The 23,084-nt window shown below is 43.0% G+C and overlaps 1 protein-coding gene across 1 annotated transcript in view; it reads left to right on the forward strand.

The window, feature by feature from the left end:
- plxnd1 (plexin D1) overlaps nt 1-23,084 on the forward strand; it is a 61,468-nt gene that overhangs the window by 19,782 nt on the left and 18,602 nt on the right. The window contains 12 exon segments of the mRNA XM_051071306.1: nt 1,887-1,986; nt 3,492-3,590; nt 5,172-5,261; nt 5,577-5,685; nt 6,822-6,979; nt 10,496-10,641; nt 15,123-15,228; nt 16,618-16,757; nt 17,284-17,463; nt 17,951-18,035; nt 18,599-18,871; nt 21,680-21,829. Coding sequence (XP_050927263.1) covers nt 1,887-1,986; nt 3,492-3,590; nt 5,172-5,261; nt 5,577-5,685; nt 6,822-6,979; nt 10,496-10,641; nt 15,123-15,228; nt 16,618-16,757; nt 17,284-17,463; nt 17,951-18,035; nt 18,599-18,871; nt 21,680-21,829 — 1,636 coding nt within the window.

Raw genomic sequence — 23,084 nt, forward strand, 5'->3', positions numbered from 1 at the left:
ATCACTTGTAGTGTGGGACATCTGTCTCTTGCCGGAGGCGGTACAGTGACACACACTCCACTCGTACACATACACCCTGTACAGTGGAGGTGCTCTACTTTAGGTAGTTTATCTGGAAGACACACTCTTACGTTTGTACTGCATCCACAGTAAAGACAAATAAAATCCATATCCCCAAACACTGTCCTTTATCATCTCAACTACACATCACAAAAGCCCAGGAAACAAAACTAAAACAAACAAAACAATCTGTCTGGCTAATTACCTTAAACACTGAGTGAGCAAAGTTATTTAGTGATATCAGCTACAGGGATATAAAGTTTGCTAACTGGTCATACCAGACCAAGTAAGGTTGTGGCAACAAAACCTCTGAGTGTACTGAACAGAGTGAAGGTGTGTGTCACTGGATATGGCAAATTGTGTACAATATATAAGAAGAAGAATGAGTTATAAATCTCAAGTCATAATTCCTGTCTCAGCCCTGTATCTGTTGGCCATTCTGCTTCTGTCTCTTGTCACACTCCACCCACCCACCAGATGTCCTCGGACTTTTTTCCTGTTCCCAGATCCACCTGCTCACCTGTTTCCCATTCCCAATCAGTGGAACCTCCCCCACCTACCTACACACCTGTTCCTGCTTTCCCTAACTTGCATGCTACCAGTCCTTTGCTATCTGTTTTGTGTCATCTGCCTGCCTGCCTGTCTGCCTTTCTACCTGTAAGTTTGGTCTTTATCATTTATGCTATTTAAGTAACAATGTGTCAGTCCATTTCTCAATATTTTGCCACTTGGTTTTCACAGCCACGTCCATTTGTTCATACTTAAGATATAAATCTTCACAAGCTGGTTACAAACATATAGCTTAATTTAAAAAAAGAAAACTAAGTAATTTAGTTTATTTTTAAGTAATATTTTTAGCAAATGTTACAGGTTAACAGGAACAAACACTGTGTTTGTCAGAGACTATTTTCACCTGCAGAACTGGTGCACTAGCAAGTATTTTAGGAAGCACAATGGTGAGTGTCGGATCGACTCAAAGTAAACCATAGTGGCCCCGCTCATTATAATGAAGAAACATGTCACCCAGTGCACTAGTGTAGCTCTGTGATGTGTTTAATATTCTTGGACAACAAGAGCTCTACAGCATAGTTGAAATATGCTAGGCTTTGAGTACACAGACAGTACTTGTTAGTGGGACCAATTCATTGTTGGTTTTGGTCTTAAACTGGGTCCTAACCATCAAGCATCCCTTTGAACTTGAGAAGAGAGCCTTCATTTCACAAACACACACATCCTCGACTTTTAGACTTGCCACAAGTCACTCCAACCCAACACTTTCTAGAGGGGGTGTGTCTTTAACCTGTTTGCGTGGGCATGTCTTCAAGCTGCTGCTGAGACCTACTTGCCAAAATGTCATCACTTCAGGCAGCGTTGAACTCTAAATGGATCCCACAAAGATAGAAACGCAGGAGACGTCGCACACACACACACACACACACACACACACACACGCAACATAATTTACCCGTCTGAGTGTTTATAGAGAAGTGCTTTGTTTCATCTCGGCAGATTTGGCCCTGTTTGACCTCCTGGCTGTGACTATGTTGTAACTGTGGAATGAATGTGTCTGCTACTGTGACTAATCATTACTTCCTTTTATTAAAGCTCAACTTTGATGCCTGTAATCAGTTCAGCCTCTCAGTTTGTGATACACTCCAAATGAATCAGTGACAGCCACATACTCAACTTATGAAAAAAAAACATGTTTACTGCATGAGAACAGATCAGAGGGAGATACAGGGGAGGAAAAATGCCAGATTTTGCAATATTTAATCCTTATTTCTCAACTCTCTCCATGTATTTGTGTGTGTGTCCATCTTTGTCAGATGTGTGAGCTGCCTGAGCACAAGGTGGAAGTGTTACTGGGACCAAGAGAACCACCTTTGTGTCTCCAGTAAAGATGAGTCAAAGCCCAACCTGCTGGAGGTGAGTAATTCTCCCTTTTTTCTAATCCATCAACCAAACGCACGCCTGGAGGGTCTCATAATATTAAGATCCCTCTGCTCACAGCCTCGGGCATAATCCAGACTCTGCTGTCGAACATTTCCAAGTATGCTGTAATGATCTGAGTCCAGACAGGTTAGGCAAGAACAGTTGTGTGGTAATTCAGGTTACAAGTGTCTCAACTACAGTATGTAGAAATGTTGAAACCAGCTATAAAATCTCAGGAGGTTCTGGTTTTACAGACTCATAACAGGGTAATGTACCATTTTAAAGTTCCTCTGACCTCCTCCAAAGTTCCTCTGTTTGGCAGTTTAGTTTGATATCCCACTATGTGGGAGAGTAGAGTCACTGTGCCCCTATTATTGCAGTGGAATTATTACTAAACGTCAAGACTGCTTGTTGCCAGCAAAGAGATAAATCTACACCTACATTCTCAGCTATGGCTTCATGTATACATATATATCACCTCATTCTAAGTAGGTAACTGTACAAATGGATTGTGTAGGTATGTTTGGCATTGTAAAAAAAATTGTCCCATGAGGGTGTAAAGTGCTCTGAAAAACAAACAAACCAAATAGTGTAAAAGGCTTGGCACGAGTGAATGAAAAGGCTGTGAAACTGAGAAATTCATCTAAAACTAGTGGAGCCTCATTGAAACCAATTAAACCTCCCCAGATACCACAGACCATTGTGTGTGTTCCTGACAACATCAAGACTATGTCAGCCATTGTGTTATTCCTCTTCCCTGTGGAGTTTTACTGGCCACCAGGGTCCTGTCCTCTCGGCAGACTTTGGCCCCCCTCAGGGTACAGATCTGCCTATGTCCAGTCACATTACTGGTCCCGGTTAGAGGGGAGATGATGGTGACTCACAACCCTTTGGTCAGCTGCTGGTCAAGTGGCCTTGTTCTGCTGTTTAAGTGTTTTATTGCCATAAGCGTTTACTGCTCAGCCTTATATCACAAGACCCCCTAAAAAGGGAAAAAAGCATTTTGTGTTCAACAACTGAACTAATAAAGACATGACTGTGTTTCTTTAAGCAAATGTAATAAATCTTAGGCGTGCCGTTTCAGATCCCAAGATAGAGAAAAACAAACATATTAAAGCACAAGAGGCTTGTTCTTTTTAAGTCACTTTTAGTTATTTAAAATTTAGGTTCTTTTTAATCATGAAAAAACTCCATTAGGTCTCTGTAATGTAGGTCATGAAGAGAAGAGAGAGTTTTGTTTTTTTTTTTTTTCCCCCATTCTGCTGAGCCCATCACAGTGTCCGGTGGGTCTGTTTTTCTAATCCTTCATCGTCTTTTTATTTGAAGCTATTGTTGTTTCCCTCAGAGCGAGACTTCACCCTCTCATTTCCTCCTCCTCCAGATAAACAGGACAGGTATTTTGGGTTACGGATGTGTGCAGAGGAGCCATTGTTTTCTTTAACTCCTGTATGTCACTTCCTGCCCCCACCCCCACCCGAAACCCTCTCACCTCACCACAGAATGCTGCTTCCTGTCCCAGCCTGGTCGCCTCAGAAGTTCCTCCATCGCCATCAGAAATGGCCCAGGACTTCACCCTATCCCTGAGCAACATCCAGGAGGTATGGCAGACAACCTCCAGCCATGAAGCTGGAGTTGGACTTTGTCCAACACGCATGTTGTGAAAATGATTGGAATAAAACCGAAACATATGGTGTGTTTGCTTCAAGCTGAGTTAAACACAGATGGATATTTGTGTGCTGTGATTTGGGTCAGTGAATGAGCAAAACTTGAGTTTGGGCGATCTCCATGTTGAGAGACGGAAATGAAAATGAAGAATGAGCGAGTATCTTTATGCTTATGTTGCTCACTGCTCAGCTGTCAGGTCCCACCATGGCTCTGGTATCTAACTGCAACCAGCTGAGTTGTGTCTTTGTCAGCACAACGTACAATGTGCAGTCGGTCTGAGGCAGCACACGACAGGAGCTTTGTTCAATTTTAAATTCAGCTAGTCCTTCCAGATCAGCCCCATTCTCATCCTTAATCCACACCGAGCAAGTCAGACGCTGATCCTGCATCCCTGATAAGGACGTGACTGGGATCCTCTAAAAATTCCAGAGCTGACTAGTTGCCAGGTGTGGTCAGTCACACATTCCTAACCCTGGCTGGCCTTTCAAGCCCTATCCTGGTGTGTTGCTATGGTGACAGACACTGAGTCACATATAAACTCACACATACACACATACTGAATGTGACACACAGCATGGTTGTGATTGGCCATTCATACTACTCTTGATAATGAAAGTTTATACAAACTGATGTTTGAATAATGTCTCCATCTTGTTGGTAAGTCAACAGAGCAGGGAATGTGATGTCAGTCATCTTTTCACTTGGAAAAAAAATGTTGCCATCACTCAGACCCTTGTGGAATTTGTGGTGGATTTTGCTTCGGTTCCCACACTCTCACTCAAGGACGAACTTAAAATAAATTATTTAGACTTAACTGTGATAAACAGTCTTATGAAAATATTTTGCAAAACGCAGATACTTGCAAGTTTGTCTTGTGGTGTCTTTTAGTTCCCAGACTGAACGTAAGAACAGAGATTTCAAAGTGCAGTATGTTGGGGTTTTTCTGGGAAAAAGAACCTGCCAGATGCAAGAAAAATCAAGGTTCTCTGGTGTCAGAAAGCACAGAGAAATAGCAAAGTCCTGGACTGGGCGATCAAAGTAGACCAATTTAAGCTGGCTGGATTGACAGACAAGTGATTTCCCCCACTTTAAGTACTTATCCTTTACTGCTCTAACCTATCTTAGCTTCTTTATGGTCTTTAACTTCACATATCTTTTCTCAGTTAGCACTCATTTTATGAAGAATGAATTCATATTCATTACTCTGGCTCCCAGATGACTTGCCGAGGTGTGGGAGCCCAGATGTTTATGAATATGAATTCTGAATGGATTGCATCTTTTCCTGGCAGGGACAATTATTGTGGGTTATTTCAGTTTCCTGGTACTTTTTCAGAGTTGTCAATTGTTACCAGACATGTTTGAAAGAGCATTTCTTTGTCGGAGCTGTCTCCAATTCTCTCATTTTGAGCACTAAAGCAGCGATTATATCATTCTGAGAGCAGCATAATATCACAGTTTGCTTGCTTGTTATTGAAATACTGCATATTGTTTAAAATAAGTGCTTTGCCTGACAGGGGGAAGAGCTGGAGTGTGACTTTGGGACAGAGCAGCGATATGAGGCAATATGGCTGAACAGCTCGACTGTCAAGTGCAGTGGAGTGACAGTAAGTATAGACAATGACCTACCAGAAATAACTGGTGAGTCAATTTGCCAAGTCTGAACAAAGATCACTTCATTTCTAACTCATTTCTAACTCTACTGTGCACTTACTGGTTCAGTGTGTGTTCATTATTTTCCGGTTTAAGCCCTGTTTGTAAGTTGCTTTTATCCCAGTTATTTTAAACCCTTGTTTATAAGCTTAATGATAACCCATTATTATCTAAAGGCAGTATGTGAAGGCAATGCACACACATTCACACCGAGGAGATGCCGAGTATAACCTGTTTTACTTGTGCCACCTACCTCTCTGTCCATGTAGCTGTCCACTAATCAGTGGAGTCAAGTTTACCACCTGAACCTGAGGAGGAGAGGATTCTTTAGTGGGCGCAGGGAGGATATTTTTGTCGACAGCCCTCAGCCCATGAAAGGTAAGACATTACACCCGTGGTTATGGTAGACGTATAAAAGAAAACAGATGAAAAATACAATTGCCAATCTGCTACGCTTCAGCTGTTTGCTCGGCTCTCTTGTATTTGCAGTGTAATTAGACAGACGCAAAAACAAGGCAAAATCTGACATGGCTGCCACCGGCACTCTCAGAATGCATGTCACCTGTGCACGGATGTTTTTCTGATGAGCTTGGTGGATTTGATTAAACCCAGAGAAAAATAAAGAATCGCTTACAGGAGCAAACAGTGTTAGATGTCCTTTCACTTGCAATAATAGTAGTTTGTGTATTACAACACATAATTTGCCAACAACTAGTAATTTGCCATAATATCATATTCAGCTACTGTCTATAATTGCACATAATGATTATAGAACATAGGGAGCTGCAATTTAAGGTGTTATTGATGCCTCTTACAAGCTATGTCCCTGTGTATTGTTGCAAATACAGTTTGAGCTCCATGACAACAGTGAGATGATGAAAAGTGGCGTGCATGTTGTTGCACTTGGCACGTTGTCCACAGCACAGCTACAAGCCAGTCCTTTTGCCTATCCCAGTCCCAGATGTGCTGTTCATGGTCCATGTGTCTACCATGTGAACAACAGCCCTGGGCCGCTGCCAGACACTCTGTGCTGTTCACGGACACGACGGTCGCTCCGTAACATGCGCAGTCATCAAATTTTCAAAACAACACACCCTTATCACACACACACACATGCAGGGACATAGACACTGTATTATGCACACAAATGAATGCACAGATGTACATGCAGTGATACAAATGGGACTTCTCACTGGGAGGCACATTGGAACATGAACATAATCATCTGTTTCTCGCTGGCTTTGTTCCACCCCCCCTTTCCACTGGCTGTCTTTTTTCCTGGTTTATTTTTATAGCCATGAATATATCATCTTGCAAATTCTTATGCTGTTTATTTAGAGAATGCAGCACATATGGTTCATATAAGGTATAAAATACTCTTAGGAGTCTACAGCTTCTTAAGTTAACCAGACAAGGCAAACACAGTTCAGTAACACTGCATTACAACAATAATTGCCTCTCCCTCTCTCTCTCTCTCTCCCCCTCTCCCTCCCTTACCTCACATCTCCCTCTAGTGGAGGTGTACAACTGTGGAGTGGGTAGTTCAGATTGTTCCCAGTGCTGGGGCCGGGAGGATCAGGGCCACCTTTGCGGCTGGTGTGAAAACAGCTGTAAGCCGCGGGACGACTGCCAGCCAATCAGGGCTCAGTGTCCAGCTCCTGAGATCCACAAGGTAAGACCACAGGTTAAACGTGTGGTTGCATACTGCAAATGTTTACATTCATCCTCCTACAGCCATCCTCCTCCTCTGTAGCCTCCAGCCTCTATTTTCAAGCCATAAAATGGTGAATCATGGGGTCTCTCACATGGTGTAGTGCCCCCATGCCCTGTCTGTCCAGTGTCAGCTGCTGAGGGAATGTTTGAATAGAGTCTCATTAAAGCAGTTCACTCAACAATAACACTAACACTCAGTTAGCCGCAGGCCCCCAGGGACACAGCTGAGTTGATCTGCAATCACTCAGGACAGCATGGGAAACACCTTCTGCCCTGTGTAACTACAGTATGTGTGTAAACTGTATGGACTGGGGTATGAAAGCTATATGTGAAGGGCTCTTTGTGTAGAAAACCACAGAAACTAAAAGACAGCAAATAAGAACCATGAGGGATTTTAGATGAGTGACCACAATAAGAGCAAAACCATGCTGGTGAAAGGAATTAAGGAGTGTTTATCCTACACAGGATCTAACTGCGGTCACATCAGAGTGGTCATCACGATTACCGGCAGGGACTTTCTTTAAACTGTTTATGGAGCTCATTTGCATAATCATATTCATCTGTTTGTCCAGATGTAATGGGAGCGAGTTTAGAGCCGTCCTCCGAGCGTTTTTCTGCCGTTACCAAAACTTTATACCGGCGGAGCCAGAGTTAGGCGGTCATGGGAAGCATGGCTCACGAGAGACCCAGTCGGCCTCAACTTCCTGTAGATAAAACCTGGTCAGCCCAAGAGAATAAGCCAAATAGAACAAAGCAAACACACACACACACACGCACACAGGCCCGCAATCTGTCACACAAATAGGCCATATTGAAGCATTCACGATTATCCTTCGTTCTTTGTAGCTGTCAGCATACTGTGACTAACAGGATGCTCTGTGAGAGTCTAACTTATTTGGACTTCTTACGTGACTGAAGTTTGCTGGGCTGAGATGCCGTATGCGTGGGTAGACTATTGTTGCAGCTCTCTCTCTCTCCCTCTCTCCTTCTCCAACACACTCCCACCGGTTCTCTCAGGAGAATGAGTTGCAGAAAGGATACTAGGGCTGTGGTTCTGTGGGGTGTGTGATGCAATGCCTTGGCAGCCATGTTTTCCCAGAGAATCCACAGGGGTTAGAGCCCGAGCAGTCCGGCTTAAGAAGGAAAAGATCCGCTCTCCCTAAACATTCACACACACACACACCGCAGCAGCTCTTTGTTATATAGTACTGGTGACTGTGTGTACAGCTTAGCTAATGAAACATGCTTTTCTTGCTCTGCTTTGTCACATGCAGTCTCTATCACAAGGTGCTAGCACCAAAATATCAATAACATGGAGGAGGGTTTCATTATTCCCTAAACTTTGCCACGTAGCACCTAATTGTGAAAAATGCTTTCTATTCGATTCATTGACGTAAGACAATAGAGACATTTATTATCTCTGCAGGCCCCTTTATACTCATGTTATGTGTGGGCTGGTCCAGTGTTTAAAAAAACATTGATTAGAGGTACTTTAGCGTCCAAAACAGGAACTGCCAGGCGTAGTTTATCCATGACATGAAAAGAAAAAAGAGAACAGAAGGATCTGGGTGAGACATAAATAGTTTGGGAGAGGGGATGGAGAGCTAGTTGGACAGAGAAAGGGTGGAGAAGTACAGTATAGTGAGAGGCTTTTTCCTGTTTTTGTCCTCACGTCCTCCTTGATTAGCGTGATGTAGGGGAACTGGAGTGAGGAGAGGAAGATGAAAGCTCAGACCTCAAAGCAATCTATTCTGAACAAAAGAAAAAAAAACATATGGATTTTATCTGTTTGCTAGTTTATCTGGTGCTGGTTACATATCAGAGTATTTTTGATTTGAATGCAAAAAATGTAGTCCTCAAATGCATTTAATAGCTCCAACATTGGAGTTTTTTTTGCCGAGACACATTCACACTCTGTGATCTCCCTGCAGGCCTGGCAGAGTTTGTGCTATAAATCAAGACACGCAGACTTGTAAGAGGTGTAAATGAACAGCATGCCAGCTGATGTTGATGTCAATGCTCAATGGCACCACGGAGACACACTAGGTGCTATATGGACGCATAGTGATAATAAATTATTCTGCTTACTGCTGAGCTCTGTGGAGAGGGTTGGGTGCTGCATGTGTGTGCGTGCTCACACAAGCATTTATGTGGTGTTTGTGCAGCACATGTGTATGAAAGAATGTGGACATGTGTTTTTAAGGAAGTACGCATATATATGTGGTGTAAGTAGGCTCAGGGTGGTCACACTTAATATCCAAAAGCCTAACATAACCACCAAAACATTTACATTTACATCATTTCCTGTGGTGTAGATCTCACAGAAATATTGTAAGCAATGGGTTGGTCTCCGACAGTTTGTTTTCACGCGATATTAAAAGTAATACATCCTTTCTTTACTTAACAACCTCCCCTTTTAGCTGGGAAATATATGGTTTATTTATCTGCGCTGTCACTCTTACTGGCTTCAAATTATCTGGATGCGGAGCCCAATCCTTGTCCTCTCACCTAGACGAAACAGAAGTGCTGTTTTCATTCCTGAGCCCGGTTTCCGATGGAGCCGGAGCCAGGCTAATAACACTGAGGGGTCACAGTGACCTCGGCTCAGCCAGGGAGGTCATTCAGAAAAGCCTGAGCCTGCCCGCTTGCTGGGCTAGCTATGCTACAGTGGCAAGATGATGGTAGATTGCTTCTGTCTGGGAGTTGGAGATGCTATCTCTAAGGCTGTGTTTCCGTGGTGATTGGGGAGGTGACGCTCCTCTCCTCTCTCTCTCTGCGGCTTCTGAATGGAAAGTTAAGAGACCAAAGGCGAGGACTGAAATGGTGCGTGAGAGTATGCCTCTTAACAACAGAAATGGGACTAAGGAATTTGACAGAGCAGACACAGGAAAACAGATGAAAGGGAATAGCACTGTGCATTAATTCCCCTGCTGAGGCCTTGCTCTCTCACCACCACCACCATCAGCATTCACTCCCCTCTCAACACTCAGTTCCCTAAATTGCCTCCCCACTCATCCACCTTTCTGCTGCGCTCTCCACCTCGCCTCTCCAGCCCTCACTCTCTCACTCTGTCTGTCTCTTGTGGGATGTGAAGGGGGCTCTTAGGCTGCTCTTTATTTGCATGTGCTGTAGAGGATTAGAGGCTGAAGAGTCTCAGACTGGCACAGTTAAGAGTCTGCTTTGTGTGTGTGTATATACCTAAACCGCGTGTCTATTCAATTAGATTCTCAGTCTTCAGCAGAAGAACACTTACACGGGCCACTTGTCCTTATCTCTCCATGCGCCACACTCCATGTCAGCATCACAGACAGCATCTCCTTTCTCTTAATTCTCTGTCATGTTCATTATCGCCCGTCATTAGTGGGATGTTTTTAGTGAGGTAATCTACTTTTGAGCTCTAATTTACTGTGCACATTACAGGGTTTTCACAGGCTTTTCTCTCTCCCCGCTCATTACCTCACTGTGTCTTTGTCAGATCTTCCCCCTGAGGGGTCCAGTGGAAGGAGGCACCCTGCTGACAATAGAGGGCAGGAACCTGGGCCGGAGGGCTGGAGCAGTGAAGGTCTCTATTGGCGATGTGCCATGTGTTCTCCTGCCTGAGCTCTACACTGTCTCTGTTGAGTAAGTATTACAACATATGGCTGGATTATGATTCACAGATTTATGTCAGCTGGTCTCGAAGTGTTTGCCGAAGCGTAGCAGAGTGCGGGCACCTCTTCTCCTCATTACCCCATAGGTATTTAATTACATATTACATTATCTACATTGTCAAAATGACAAGATGTAGGAAAAAAGAGCTTGTCCTGTACATCAATATCATTTATATTTAAAACCCTGTTATAATATGCAGTCGTGCTGCAGCCAAGACTGGTGAGATGATAGCTAACAATGACCCGTTGTCATGGTAACCAGACATGCTTTCAAGCAGGTAAGCATTCAGGTGGACAGCAGGCGGTGATTGAGACTATTGGAGCAAGTGAGTGAAAGATTTGTCGCAGTTAATAAACCTTAAAGAAATCCTGACATGTACAGTGCATCTCAGTCATGAACACAGTGTGAAACCAGACATGAGCCAGTGAAACTACAACTCACATCAGACAGCACAGTGAGAGCTGTGTGACTTATTATATTTAATGGATAGTGGGAGTTAGGTGACCCACACTGGAATGACTTACCGACTGGGAAAAGTATGAGAAAAGTTGTGGGTTTAAAAAAAGTTTGAGAGCTACAGACAAAATTTAAATACCTGTAATTCAAGTGTTACAGTGTATTTAAAGGACAGTCTGTGGAAGTATTCCTGCATTTGCTATACAAAAAAAAAAGTTGTTTGTGGCTCCACAGGGAGCTTCCGAAAATCGGGTAAATTGATAAATAAAACGTCAAACTAATGGAATAGCAAACTTTACCCTCAGTAAAATAAGCCATTAAGAGCATTTCTTGTGAGCCAATGATATTTTTCAGTTTGTAATTGGCATTGCCTTTTATTTAAAGAAACCACCAGATAAGCCACCTTCTATATAAATAACTATACTTCCTCTCACAAATCACCATCATAGATCATTAGTGGAATCCACCTCTTACATGTCCACCAGTCTTGAAAATGGAGTCATCTCTGCATGGTTTAGTTTTCATGTATTCATGAGGCTAATTTTCACAAATATTATTATGCAGCACGCTTCTCATTTTAAATGACTCTATTGCCATCCCTCCCTAGCTCAGGGACCATCACACTATCACCATGGAGACAGCAGGACCCGGTTTCGACACCGGCATAACAGAGCTCGGTGGAAGTCAGTAACTCTACAATTACATCCAAACTTCCATTCAGTATCTGTAATGTTCCCTTGAATGGAACTGTTTATCTGGTCTTGCTCCACTGAAGCCAATCATTGTATTAAGACCAGTTCGAGGGTGACCTGTGGGTCTTACCTGTCACTCCTGCCGCCTGACACGTTCCCCACCAAAAAACACACATGTCGAAAACAGCGAATCACGTTTCACTCCGGGGGTGATCTCATCTCGTGTCGTCATTCCTCATTGGCTCCCGAGGCCAGTTGTTATGACAGCGAAGCGTATCCTCATTGCTGGAAGTGGCACTGACAAATCATAACACGTCAGTGCATCTGACAGCATCAGCACATTTGACTTGCAGACACACACATGCACAAACACACACACACACACACACATTCCTACCTTTCTGCTTCTCTCCTTGTGGGGACCACCTTGATTGATTTGATTAGATTTGATTCTATCACATTCCATTAACTTAAATCTTTTACAGTTAAGCTGAAAATTTAATCTTAGTTTAGTTTAAACTTAGTTCAGAGAACAAAACCTAAACCTATTTATATCACATCCCTAAAGTCACTGGAAGACAAGAGGACTAGATGAAATAACCCTGTTTCACAAAAATATCCTCAGTCAGGAGATCTAAATTCAAACTGGCTGTTGCAGAAACGCCAGACACGCACAGACTCACACCAGCACACACACACACACACACACACACACACACTGGCCCATGTGACCTCATTTACCAGGGCTGTTGAGACAGGTGTCTGTTCGTGTGCTGTGAGGTGAAAGTTCACATCTGCGTGCCAAAAGGAAAATGTGCAGCACTAGAGAGACGGTGCTCCACTCACTGGGTGTCAACATTTTAATTAATGGCACAGTCAGTCCAGGCACACCTCATTTACTGGAGTACTTCTCTGGACATTTGGCTCAGATCCTCTGTGCTTCCCCCTCTATCATTTTAATACAAACCTTGAGTGGCCTTCGCCCTGTCCATTTAGCAGAGCCCAGACAACACTCGCATCCACGACAACACACAGACTTGATTGTAGATGAGCCTCATCATCCGCCCGGGGGGGAAATGATCACAGACATCTCAGCACTAGCCAAAATATCGCCCTCTGAAACCCATAATATCTCTACAGTGGGGCTGTGCTGGAATGTGGAGCAAGGGTTAGTCCAGGCTCTGTCTGTTCCTACTGGGAGCCTGCCTGTCCTTTGACTGGGATCGCACTGCATCAACATCACACTCAGCTCACACACACGCAGCCACACATCAGGGCATGCATGCCTTGAAGACTGTTAAACAACACTGAATCCAGTTTCTTTAAAAAAAGGGCCTTAGAAGGGATTAACATGTATTCGATTTCTTTTACAATTCTCTCTTTTTGTGTTTCTTGTAGTTGGGTGCAGGTTGTCAGGAGACATCACACACCTTTAAGCTAAAAGTGGGATTCTTGTGACAGTGGATTGTGTGTCCAGTCCTTTTCCTTTTTTTTTTACTGTCAGTCTGCATCATCAGACCTGTGGCAACCACTGTCACTACTTTTATTGTGTAATTTTAGCAAAAACTCAAATGAATTGATCGTTTTTAAATGATTAATTTTTTGCCACCTATGCATAGGTACAGGTCAGGTTACCTTGTTTGAATATTTTATTCAGAATAGTTGGTACATATTGCTGGGGAGTACTGAAGAATGTGATATAATAATATATAATTATAGGCCACATTGTCCCCAGTGGTTTTCCATCACACTTTCATACTTTGGTTGGTTTGATTGAGAGATAAACTGTATTCTTTGTGGTAAAAAGGTCTTATTTAATTTGATGAAGACTGTAGAAACCCTGATACACAAAGTTTGTGTGCACTGTTTAAATGCTGAAGCCTCCACCATAGCTTTTATCTGCTGATAAGCCTTTGTCCGTGCTCCTCAAGAAATATTGGTTCTATGTTTGCCTTTTTCCCACAGAATAATCCTCAACATTACAGTTCAATAGATATCATACAATGTGATGTATTGTTTTGATTTTAAGTGTTTGATTCTCTGAAGCAAGCCTAAAGGTTTGGGCTGACTCAGGCTCTAATTTCTTTTATTTCCCTCAGGCTTGAATCTGTGAATGGTCATGTTTCATTTTATTTGGCCTTTTTTTTTTTTTTTTTTTCTCTAAATCCGGAGCATTTGAAATGATGCATTTTTGTCAAACAGGTGCACACCTGCCCCCCTGACACACAACTGACAGGAGTGTAATTTGAGTGTAACGACACTCTTTACCTGATGCTCGAGTAATTAATGAGCTGGAATCTAGACCCCACTATCAACAGATGGCTGGTACAGCAGGTTATTTTAGAATATTTTTAACAGCTATTCAGGCTTACAAAGAAAATCTGTGATTTAATTGGGCTCATTAGATTCTGCAGTGTTTCGGACTTTTCGGTTCGCTGAGAGCAGAATAACATGTTGGTCTATGTAAGGTCTGACATTTAAGAGCTTTCTCCCTCGTCACAGCCTGACCCCAGCCAAGCCCAAAAATCTGTCCAGCCCAGCCTCATCTCGCCATATGTCCTGCCAGGTCCTCCTACATAAAACACGGCTCCTCCGCTTATGTAAATTCCACACAATTCCTCTGTCAATCATCCAATCACTCACTGAGAATTTATAACCACTGTAGCACCAGGCACCTGACTAAATAAACCAACAGGGTGTCGAGCTGGAAGGGGGATCGTGTGAGGTGATAAAGGTTGTGTGTCCCCCCCCCTGCAGTACATTTATCCCAGTGAGGCCCCAGAACAGTAGATCCCTGTGCCTTGGTACACCACCGTGTCATTAATATGAGACGTCCCTGTAGAGCATGCACTGATGACACAGGGCTTAATCACAGCCAGGAGGCAAGAGAACAAGCCTCAGCAGTCCCTTAATCTCCTCTGTGGTTAGACACATCTGGTCTGAGGAGCTTTGAACTTTACATCTCCTAATATCTGATATCTCAAGGCTTTATTGGATTCCATATGTAAATGCAATATGGTTTGATGAATTGGTTCATAACCACCATTCTCCAAGTTTAATTATGTGTCGTTGTTTAGCAGATCAGGATCTCTTTCTTCATCTTCATATTGGTTCCTTTCACTTGCAATTAGAGTTGAGCAACTCTTTCTTGAAAGTAGTTTATTAAATTAAAATTAAGCAGCAATTTAGTGCTTTTATTCACTGTCATTGTGTTTTTATTATTTTTTTAATTATTAATTGATCTTTGATTATGGTGTTTTGACAGCCAAACATGGAGGTCACAGTCTTTTTTTAATTCCCCAGGCTGGTGTGTGTCACTGGGAGGTCCGAGTATGACAGGACCGATATTGTCCAAGTGAATGTGGACCAGAGCGGGATGGGCACGTCAAAGGAGAGCTTCTCATACTTGGTGAGTGTTCTCCAGACATCGACCCTCCCGTTGCTCGTCTCTCCCTCCGCATTCTTCTTCTTCTACGCTCTCTCTTGTTCCTTGTTCCCCCCACTGGGAAAGCCTCCCCAAGAGTGTCAGTTGAGTGTTAACAGATGCGTTTTATGATTCAGAGGAATGCAAGTGTGTGGGAATCTTCAAACGTTCACCCGAGCTGCAACTAAGCACCATTGTCATCCTGCACTCGCTGCCAGCAAAAACAAATATGGCGATTGTTGGAACATCCCCTTGCTCTGAATCCATCACTGGATCGAGGAGAGCGATCCAGCATTGTGTTAATTGACCTCGACCCACGCAGTCTCCCATTGGATTAAGAATATTCAGCCAGTGGAAATACCCATGTAAGCGCTTTGTTTCTTTTTGTTTATAGACAGAGTTTTTCATAATTCAGCACTGGAAAAGTCTATCATTTGAGCGGCTTCTTACAGCAGCTCTGCCCATGAGTCATCCCACAAAGAAATCACCCAGATCTTGAAGCCCCTCTCGATGCATGAGGATGAAGAAAATCCAGAGCAACAAACCATAATGTTGTGGGAACTCCCCTTGGGCTTCCTTATCCTCATTCAGCTCTTGAAATGCTCAGTGTGAGAGAGGTTTCTTACTGATGGGTTTTAAGGGGAAGATGTGGGAGAAAGGGAAAACAGATTCAGAGACAGGATATGCGCCTCTACTGCATCTCCTTCCTCAAACTTTAGACGGAAACATCTGCCTCCTTACACCCACTCTGACACACAAACACATAATAGGTCTCCTCCATCCGTGCACGTTGAGGAAGTGAATCCTGTCAGTGTGGATAAGAGGTTTCCCTTGAGGCGAGGTTCATGGCGGGGATAGAACGTTAGAGCGGGAATGCTGATGCGGGTAGCTGCAGAGCTGGACAGGGCAATCCATCTTTGCCTGAGGAGCCTTTGTGCGTGTGTGTGTGTGTACTGTATGTGTGTTTGCATATATGCATGTGCATGTGCATATATGTCTGTGTGTGCATGCGGTTTTTCATGTGTATGCATGAACATTATTGCTGCTTGAATGCAGTATAGCTGTCCTCCAAGCTTGGGCCTAAAGGCCTGTTGGCTTCAGCAGCACTTTTAACATACTGCAGCGTGGGCTGTCTTCACAGTTTTCTTCACTAATTTACTGTTATAGTCAGCAGCTGTCTCAGCCAATCTGTAAAGACGAGATATCTGAACCTCAAAGGAAAGGAAAGATTTTATTTGGTGTCAAGAAAAGCATCATAGAGCACATAACACAGTCTGAGTAAGCCTGTCTCTCCCAGTGACAGAAGCTGTCAGATATCTAGCGATAAACGTGATGTCTTGTTACTCATGTGCTGCATCTCGCCTCTGTATTCAGGTCCCAAAGCTGCTGTCCATGGAGCCGAGGAAGGGCTCTCGTGCTGGAGGAACCAGGGTGACCATCATGGGGGAACACCTGGACATTGGTTCTGAGGTCAGAGTCAAGGTCAACAACACGGAGAAATGCACCATCACAGAGTGAGTATGATTTATTTATTTTTAATCCTTGTAGCAAGACTTTTATATCTTTTAGGCGAGACGTCCAATTTTAGTCTCTGTCTGTCATGTACATCTTAAGCGGCAAGTCTTTGTGTCTCTGTCTTTGTGCCAGTCATCAGATTATACACTATTTAAAAAGTTTTCATTGTGTTAATAGTGTTTCTTACATAGCTGACAGCAAGTGCTGTAAATGTGTAGGGCTAATAATTAGACATTTAAGCTGCGTTTCTTATCAGGTAAAAATTTGAGACTTAATATTAAATAAACTCTTTCAATCTTATCTTGCCTTAGTTAACCCAAATCCTCATATTTGTCCAGCTCCGGTCCAAGTGTTAAGTGAAGTGTCTATAGTGAAGTGTACTCCAAACTAGTATTTGTATGAAACCCCACCAAGCTGCAACAAACATAAACTTTTAAGCAGAAATATCACACAAGATGTACGGTCACAGTGTTTGTCTCCTCCTTTAAAAAAAATTTTTAAAGTGTTTATTTATTTATTTTTTAGGAAAACAGATGAAACCATTGAGTGCACCATGCCTCCAGCCTTGCAGGTAAACACTGAGTCTGTGACAGTGTGCGTGGAGTTTGAAAACCTTCCCTGTCAGAGTGCAGAGCTCAGTACCACATACACTTACGAGAAGAACCCCATCATCAGCTTCATCCATCCCAAAAAGAGCTACCTAAGGTAGGTAGACTGCGACACACACACACACACACACACACACACACACACACACACACATACACACACACACACACACATACACATACACATACACACATACCACAAGCATTAAAGCCAAAATGTCTTAAACATTTCAAGCTCGTTGATACAGTGGTTCCCCACCCAGATTCACTGACATAAGTCATTACTCTAATGTTGTCCTGATGTGCAGTATCTTCTCCCTATTGTTTTCTAAATAGCACAGCATGTGTGTGACAGAGAGGCAGTGTGTCTTTGATGACATGTGCAGATTATCACCGCTGTCGAAATGCATTGCATTATTATATGGGCCCGTGTTTCTCTATTATTTTTCTGCACTGTCCAAAAGTATTATTATACCAGTATGCATTTGAATCATTTATTATTATGGCCAAGATGTGACTTTCTGTTTGTGTGTGTGTGTGTTTGTTTGTTTGTGTTTGTATTTTTATCTATGTATGTGTCACAGTGGTGGCAGGACCATCACAGTGACGGGCCAGGGTTTTGATCTGGTGCAGAGTGTCACCATGCAGGTGCTGGGAATTGGAGAAACGGTGAGTAAACAGATGAATTGTTGCCCTTTTTACTCAATAAAAATCTTTCTGCCGTATAAGCAAACATGAGGGAATTCAAAATTAAGATAAATAAAATAAAGCATGTTTTCAACGTCTCTAGCTGCCTAAAAACCTCAAAGGAATAGTCCATCATTTTGGGGAAAACTGTTTATCAGTTTTGTGTCAAAAGGTCACTGCTCACAGTAACTAACCCCAATAAAACCATAACTTGTCATTTTTTTAGAGACTTAACAAACAAGCTATACATGTTAATTAGTGAGTTTTAGAGGTTTCTAGCTTTATAGGCAGGTTTTGTCATCCTTGGACACAAACAGGCTAGCTGTTTCCCCCTGCTTCCACTCTTTATGCTAAGCTTCATTTAATTAACAGATATGAGATGGCTGTCAGTCCTCCCATCTAACTCTTGGCAAGAGAGCAAAAAAACATATTTCCAAAAATTTCAAACTTTTCTTCTAAGAGAATGAATTATGTTGCAACATGTCATTAACCATCTGAAAGGCAAATGAAAAAAGTATAAGCTGCCTTGTTCTCTCCCTCTTCAGCCCTGCACAGTGTTCTCCTCCTCCATGATCACCTGCCTGTCCCCGGAGTCCACCCAGTCCCAGCAGACCTCGGTTCAGTTCTTCCTGAACGGAGTCCTCTACATCGGAGACAGCCCCTTCTCCTCTGACTACGACGAGCCAGAGGAAGAGGAGGAGGAGACTCACAAAGGTCAATTCCTGTTGGAGTACGTGGAGGACCCTCAGTTCTTCACCGCCAATAAGGAGAAGCTGATTAAACACCACCCCGGAGAGCCGCTGACACTCATCATCAACGTGAGTGACACTGCTGAGACGGGAAGTTCAGATTAGTGCTTCACTGATATGTTGGTTCAAGTCAAACAAATATTCGTTTTCCTTCTATTAGAGAATTTATGTTTTCAAGTCAGCGCTGTCCACTACCTATTGGATTGGTATTGATTATATTCATTGCATTTTACACGTCATTTTGATCAGTTTCAATACAAATGTGTTGAATCAGTCATGCTCAGGTGGTATCATATATAAATCAATAATTTAATCTGCCTGTCAAATTCCATAGAATCATAGAGACTATTCAGGTAACCTAAGTAAAATGTTTACATATATGTTTACAAGGTTCACCAGTTTAGCTTTGCATGTTACCACGCTAACATTAGCATTTGTAATTGGCACTCAACACAAAGTAGAGGATGATGGGATTTTCTTTTCTTTGTGGTTATTTGGTCAGAATTTAATGATACTGTCATCAGGAAACACTGGCTGTATTGCAAATTCTGCACAGAACAAGTGATGGGTTTTCCATGTTCCTTGGCTCCAAAGTCAGCATTGCTGTAAGCCAACTGCCCCCACTGTGAGCAGCAGACAGGGCTGAACGTTTCTTTATTCATATTCACATAAACCAGAGGGACATAAAACACATCAAAGGTGTTGATTTCTGTTGGGGGTCTGGGCAGTGAGGGGGAAGGGCACGATGGCAGCTCCCTGTGAGGTCCCATGTTCCCATGTTCTGGCTGATCTAAGCACCTGTCTGCATGGATTCATCACCCTAAAGGGCCACCAGCTGTGCCACCGTATAATATGTACATGCTAACAGCACAGACAGGATGGGAAGTTTGAACATAATGCAGCTTCCTCTTTATGTGTTTGTGTGTGTCAGGATGAGGCCCCTACAGGAATCGCTGCCTCAGCCTGTCTTCATGGGCAACTCGTCTGTGGTTTCCTGTTTTTTTTTTTTTTTTTTTTTAGGAAGGTGGATTCCACTTACGGTGGACCTGAAGGGAGGTGGGGAGAGGCTGGAAGAGAGCGTGTTTGTTTAATAGGGAGCTTGTTAGTGAGCCAGAGCCTATATTAAGGACCTGAGCTGGAATGTGGGTGGGTTTTGTTTGCTTTCATCCTGTTTTGGCCTTTAGATTTCATTGTTTTGGTCCGACAAGTTTAAGTGTGAAAATTCTGTGTTGCACACGGGGTTAGTATATTATTATATTAGTGTATTTTACAATATGTTAAAACACATTTGGTATGATAATTTGAGTTGTTTGTGTGTGTTACATATGTGCATGCATGTGTGCTTGTGTTTTGTCTATGTTAGGAAGCATTTGTTGACAGAGACCCAGGGGGTGGCATCCTGCAGCAGGGACAGGACAGGGCCCTAAGGGTGTAATCAAAGCAAGGAAGCTCATGGGGATAAACACACACACACACACACATAGCACACACGCAAACAGTCCCTCATTTGTCACTCTTATATTAAAAGGAAATTTCATACAAATTGGGTCTTACTTTCATAGTTTTGGGCATCATTCCTACTGGTTAAAATAACATTATGCATACCAAGTTAATTGAGTAGATCTGGGAATGCTGTGACACGGTTAAAAACAAGACAAGTAAAGAGAAACACAAGCAGCCGGATGATCCGACAGGATGTAGACAAAACCCCAGGTTAGCCAAAATTATTCAGAAGAGAAAACAAAGGGGAATAGTGATAGTTGTCTGTTTTAAACATCTGTCAGAGTTTACAGGCTCATCCAAGTACAAGGCTTTACAAAATCTGGCTAAAACTAAAATCTGCCTTGTTAACATCCTGGATGATCATCTGTCTGCTCATGTTTCTTGCCTTGTAGTGATGTTACAGTGTTTCCAGACATAAGCATTCACTTCAGGGAGTACATTGTTTATACAGCTGACTAAAAACTATAAAAATAAAACCTGAGTTGTTACAAACCAAAACAACTTTTCCAAGAATAATATGTCTGTCCTTTGAGATAAATATGTGGTCAACATGCTATAAAGTGTTATAGCCTTAATTTCTGTAACTGTAAATTAAATATGGGGACTTGCTGGGTAAAAATCTTAAGAGACTCGATGATATTAACGTTAAAGGGGTATTCCAGCAATTTAGTGTTGCACTTTCAATACATTTTTGGACCTGTAATGAGTCAAGCTCCAAAAACTCATTCATTTTCATTCAACCCTTCCTGTTACTTTCAAACTCCATGCCCCCAATTTGTCATGCAAGTTTTCTAGCTGAAGTTTTTAGTGTCCGAGCCCAAGCTTTGATAACCCTGATGACATCACTGTCACATCATACACAGCAGCTGCCTCCATTTTAACAGGCTGAGTGGGGCCTCAGTAAGTTACTAAAGACTTTAATTGAACCAGCTCTTAGCACCGAGAAGCAGAGCTCGGATTGACACAGGACAGAGCTGGACTGATAAAAAGAGGCCAGCGCAGCTTATTCCAACAGGCTCCTGTAAAGGCCCTGAGAATGTTATTTTGGGCAGCGGCAGGGATGACTGTCAGCAAGTTTGTTTGTAGAAACTTCCCTGGCCATGTGAGAGAGCCAGCGGGAATGTTTGCTGCTTTAAGCTGAACTCTAGCCCAAAGTGGATGAGTCTTCTCCTGGCTTCCTCTGTGTCACAGCTGCGCGACAGGCTCGGTTTATATATGAGTATGTGTGTAATAGAATGTGTCTGTGTGAACAGTGTGCGTGGCTTAAAGCCGCTGTGTTCTGTGTGAATGTTATCTGTGCCTGTTCAAAGCAGGCCCCTCTGGTCTCTTACCACTGACCGGCTGACGGCTGTTTTTGTTTGCTTCCTGGCGCAGAAAGGGCCGAGCGATCTGGAACTGGTGCCGGAGGAATACTCGGTGATGATTGGCTCCTATCCCTGTAACATCAGCTTCCACAACGACCAGCTGTTTCACTGCACTATCAACGGATTGCTGAGCTCCAGCGAGAGGGAGCTACCTGTCACTGTAAGTCTGCAAGCATGTAAAACCACAAAGACACTTCCAACCTCATGTTGAAAATATTGTAGGATAGACCCCGATAGTTTAAGGATATCATCCCATCTGTCACACAGAACTCAAGCCAAACATTTACTAAGAATCCAGACCATCTGTGATGTTTATTGAAATAGATTAGATCTGCACAGATCCATGCACAGTCAGTGATTTTTAGCAAATCTCTCTCTATGCATTATGAATGGTTTCTAGTCTCTGAGCATGCCACCATGAATCAGCAGTCAGTGGGGGAGGTGAGCCGTCACTCTGTGCCTCAATGCCACAGTGAAATATTTACCACTTATCCTTTATCTCTTTAATCCTTCCTATCAGTCCATCTATCACCAGCAACACCATTACCTATCTGCAGACTCTATCTGTTCACACCGAGACCCAGGTCCTCTGAGTCAGTGGTGATCTCACTCCTCACTTGTGTTTTTATTTTGTCTCCAAGTTCTCTCTGTAACAATAAAGCAGGTCTTAATCAAGACATGGTCGAGCCCTGTAGAGTCCTGATAAAACTAGACACTCTTTCTCCTCTACCCACGTTTCCCATCTGTTGTTGTCCAATGTGGTGTGTTTTGATAGGGTTTTATCAAGGGGGAAAAGCGTTCATCTATATTTAAATATGAGACAGGCTGTGAGTGGTTTGCTGAAATAGCTCAGAAACATATGTTAGTCTCCCTTTCTGTCTGTCAGTTGAGTTGTACTGTAAGAACCGTTTCCCCACTTTGACACAGAAATAGAAGGAAAGCTCTTTATTTCTCCCCCTCCCTCCCTCCCTCTCAGTCTCTCACTCCCTCCCCTTGTGTACCTGTGGCTCACTCGAGTACCCGCTCACCCCTGTCTCTCTCTCTCTCTCTCTCTCAGGATGTCTGAGAATAAACACCAGCAATTAGCAAAGACATAAAGGCAGGGCAAGGGTCAAATGGGATGTCATAATAACACAAATGGGTGGGCCTGCACGTGAGCAGTTGAGGGTGATTTGTGTGCACATTTGACAGGGGCATAAATAAACAGCTCATGTGTATTTCCCTTTGTGTCGGCACATTTGAGTAAATGCATACATGTTGGGCTGTTGCATAGCTTATGGCCATTTGCGTTTCTTCACTTACTTTCGGTGGCAGATCTATTTTTACATGCCTGTGTTGTGCTTGGCTCTGAAGTGTAGCTGAGCTGCAGAAGTGGATGTGGGGAAGCAGTGTTTTTGTATCCAGAGCGAAACAGG

This window comes from Lates calcarifer, linkage group LG6 (genome assembly GCF_001640805.2).
Source record: "Lates calcarifer isolate ASB-BC8 linkage group LG6, TLL_Latcal_v3, whole genome shotgun sequence".
NCBI lineage: Eukaryota > Metazoa > Chordata > Actinopteri > Centropomidae > Lates > Lates calcarifer.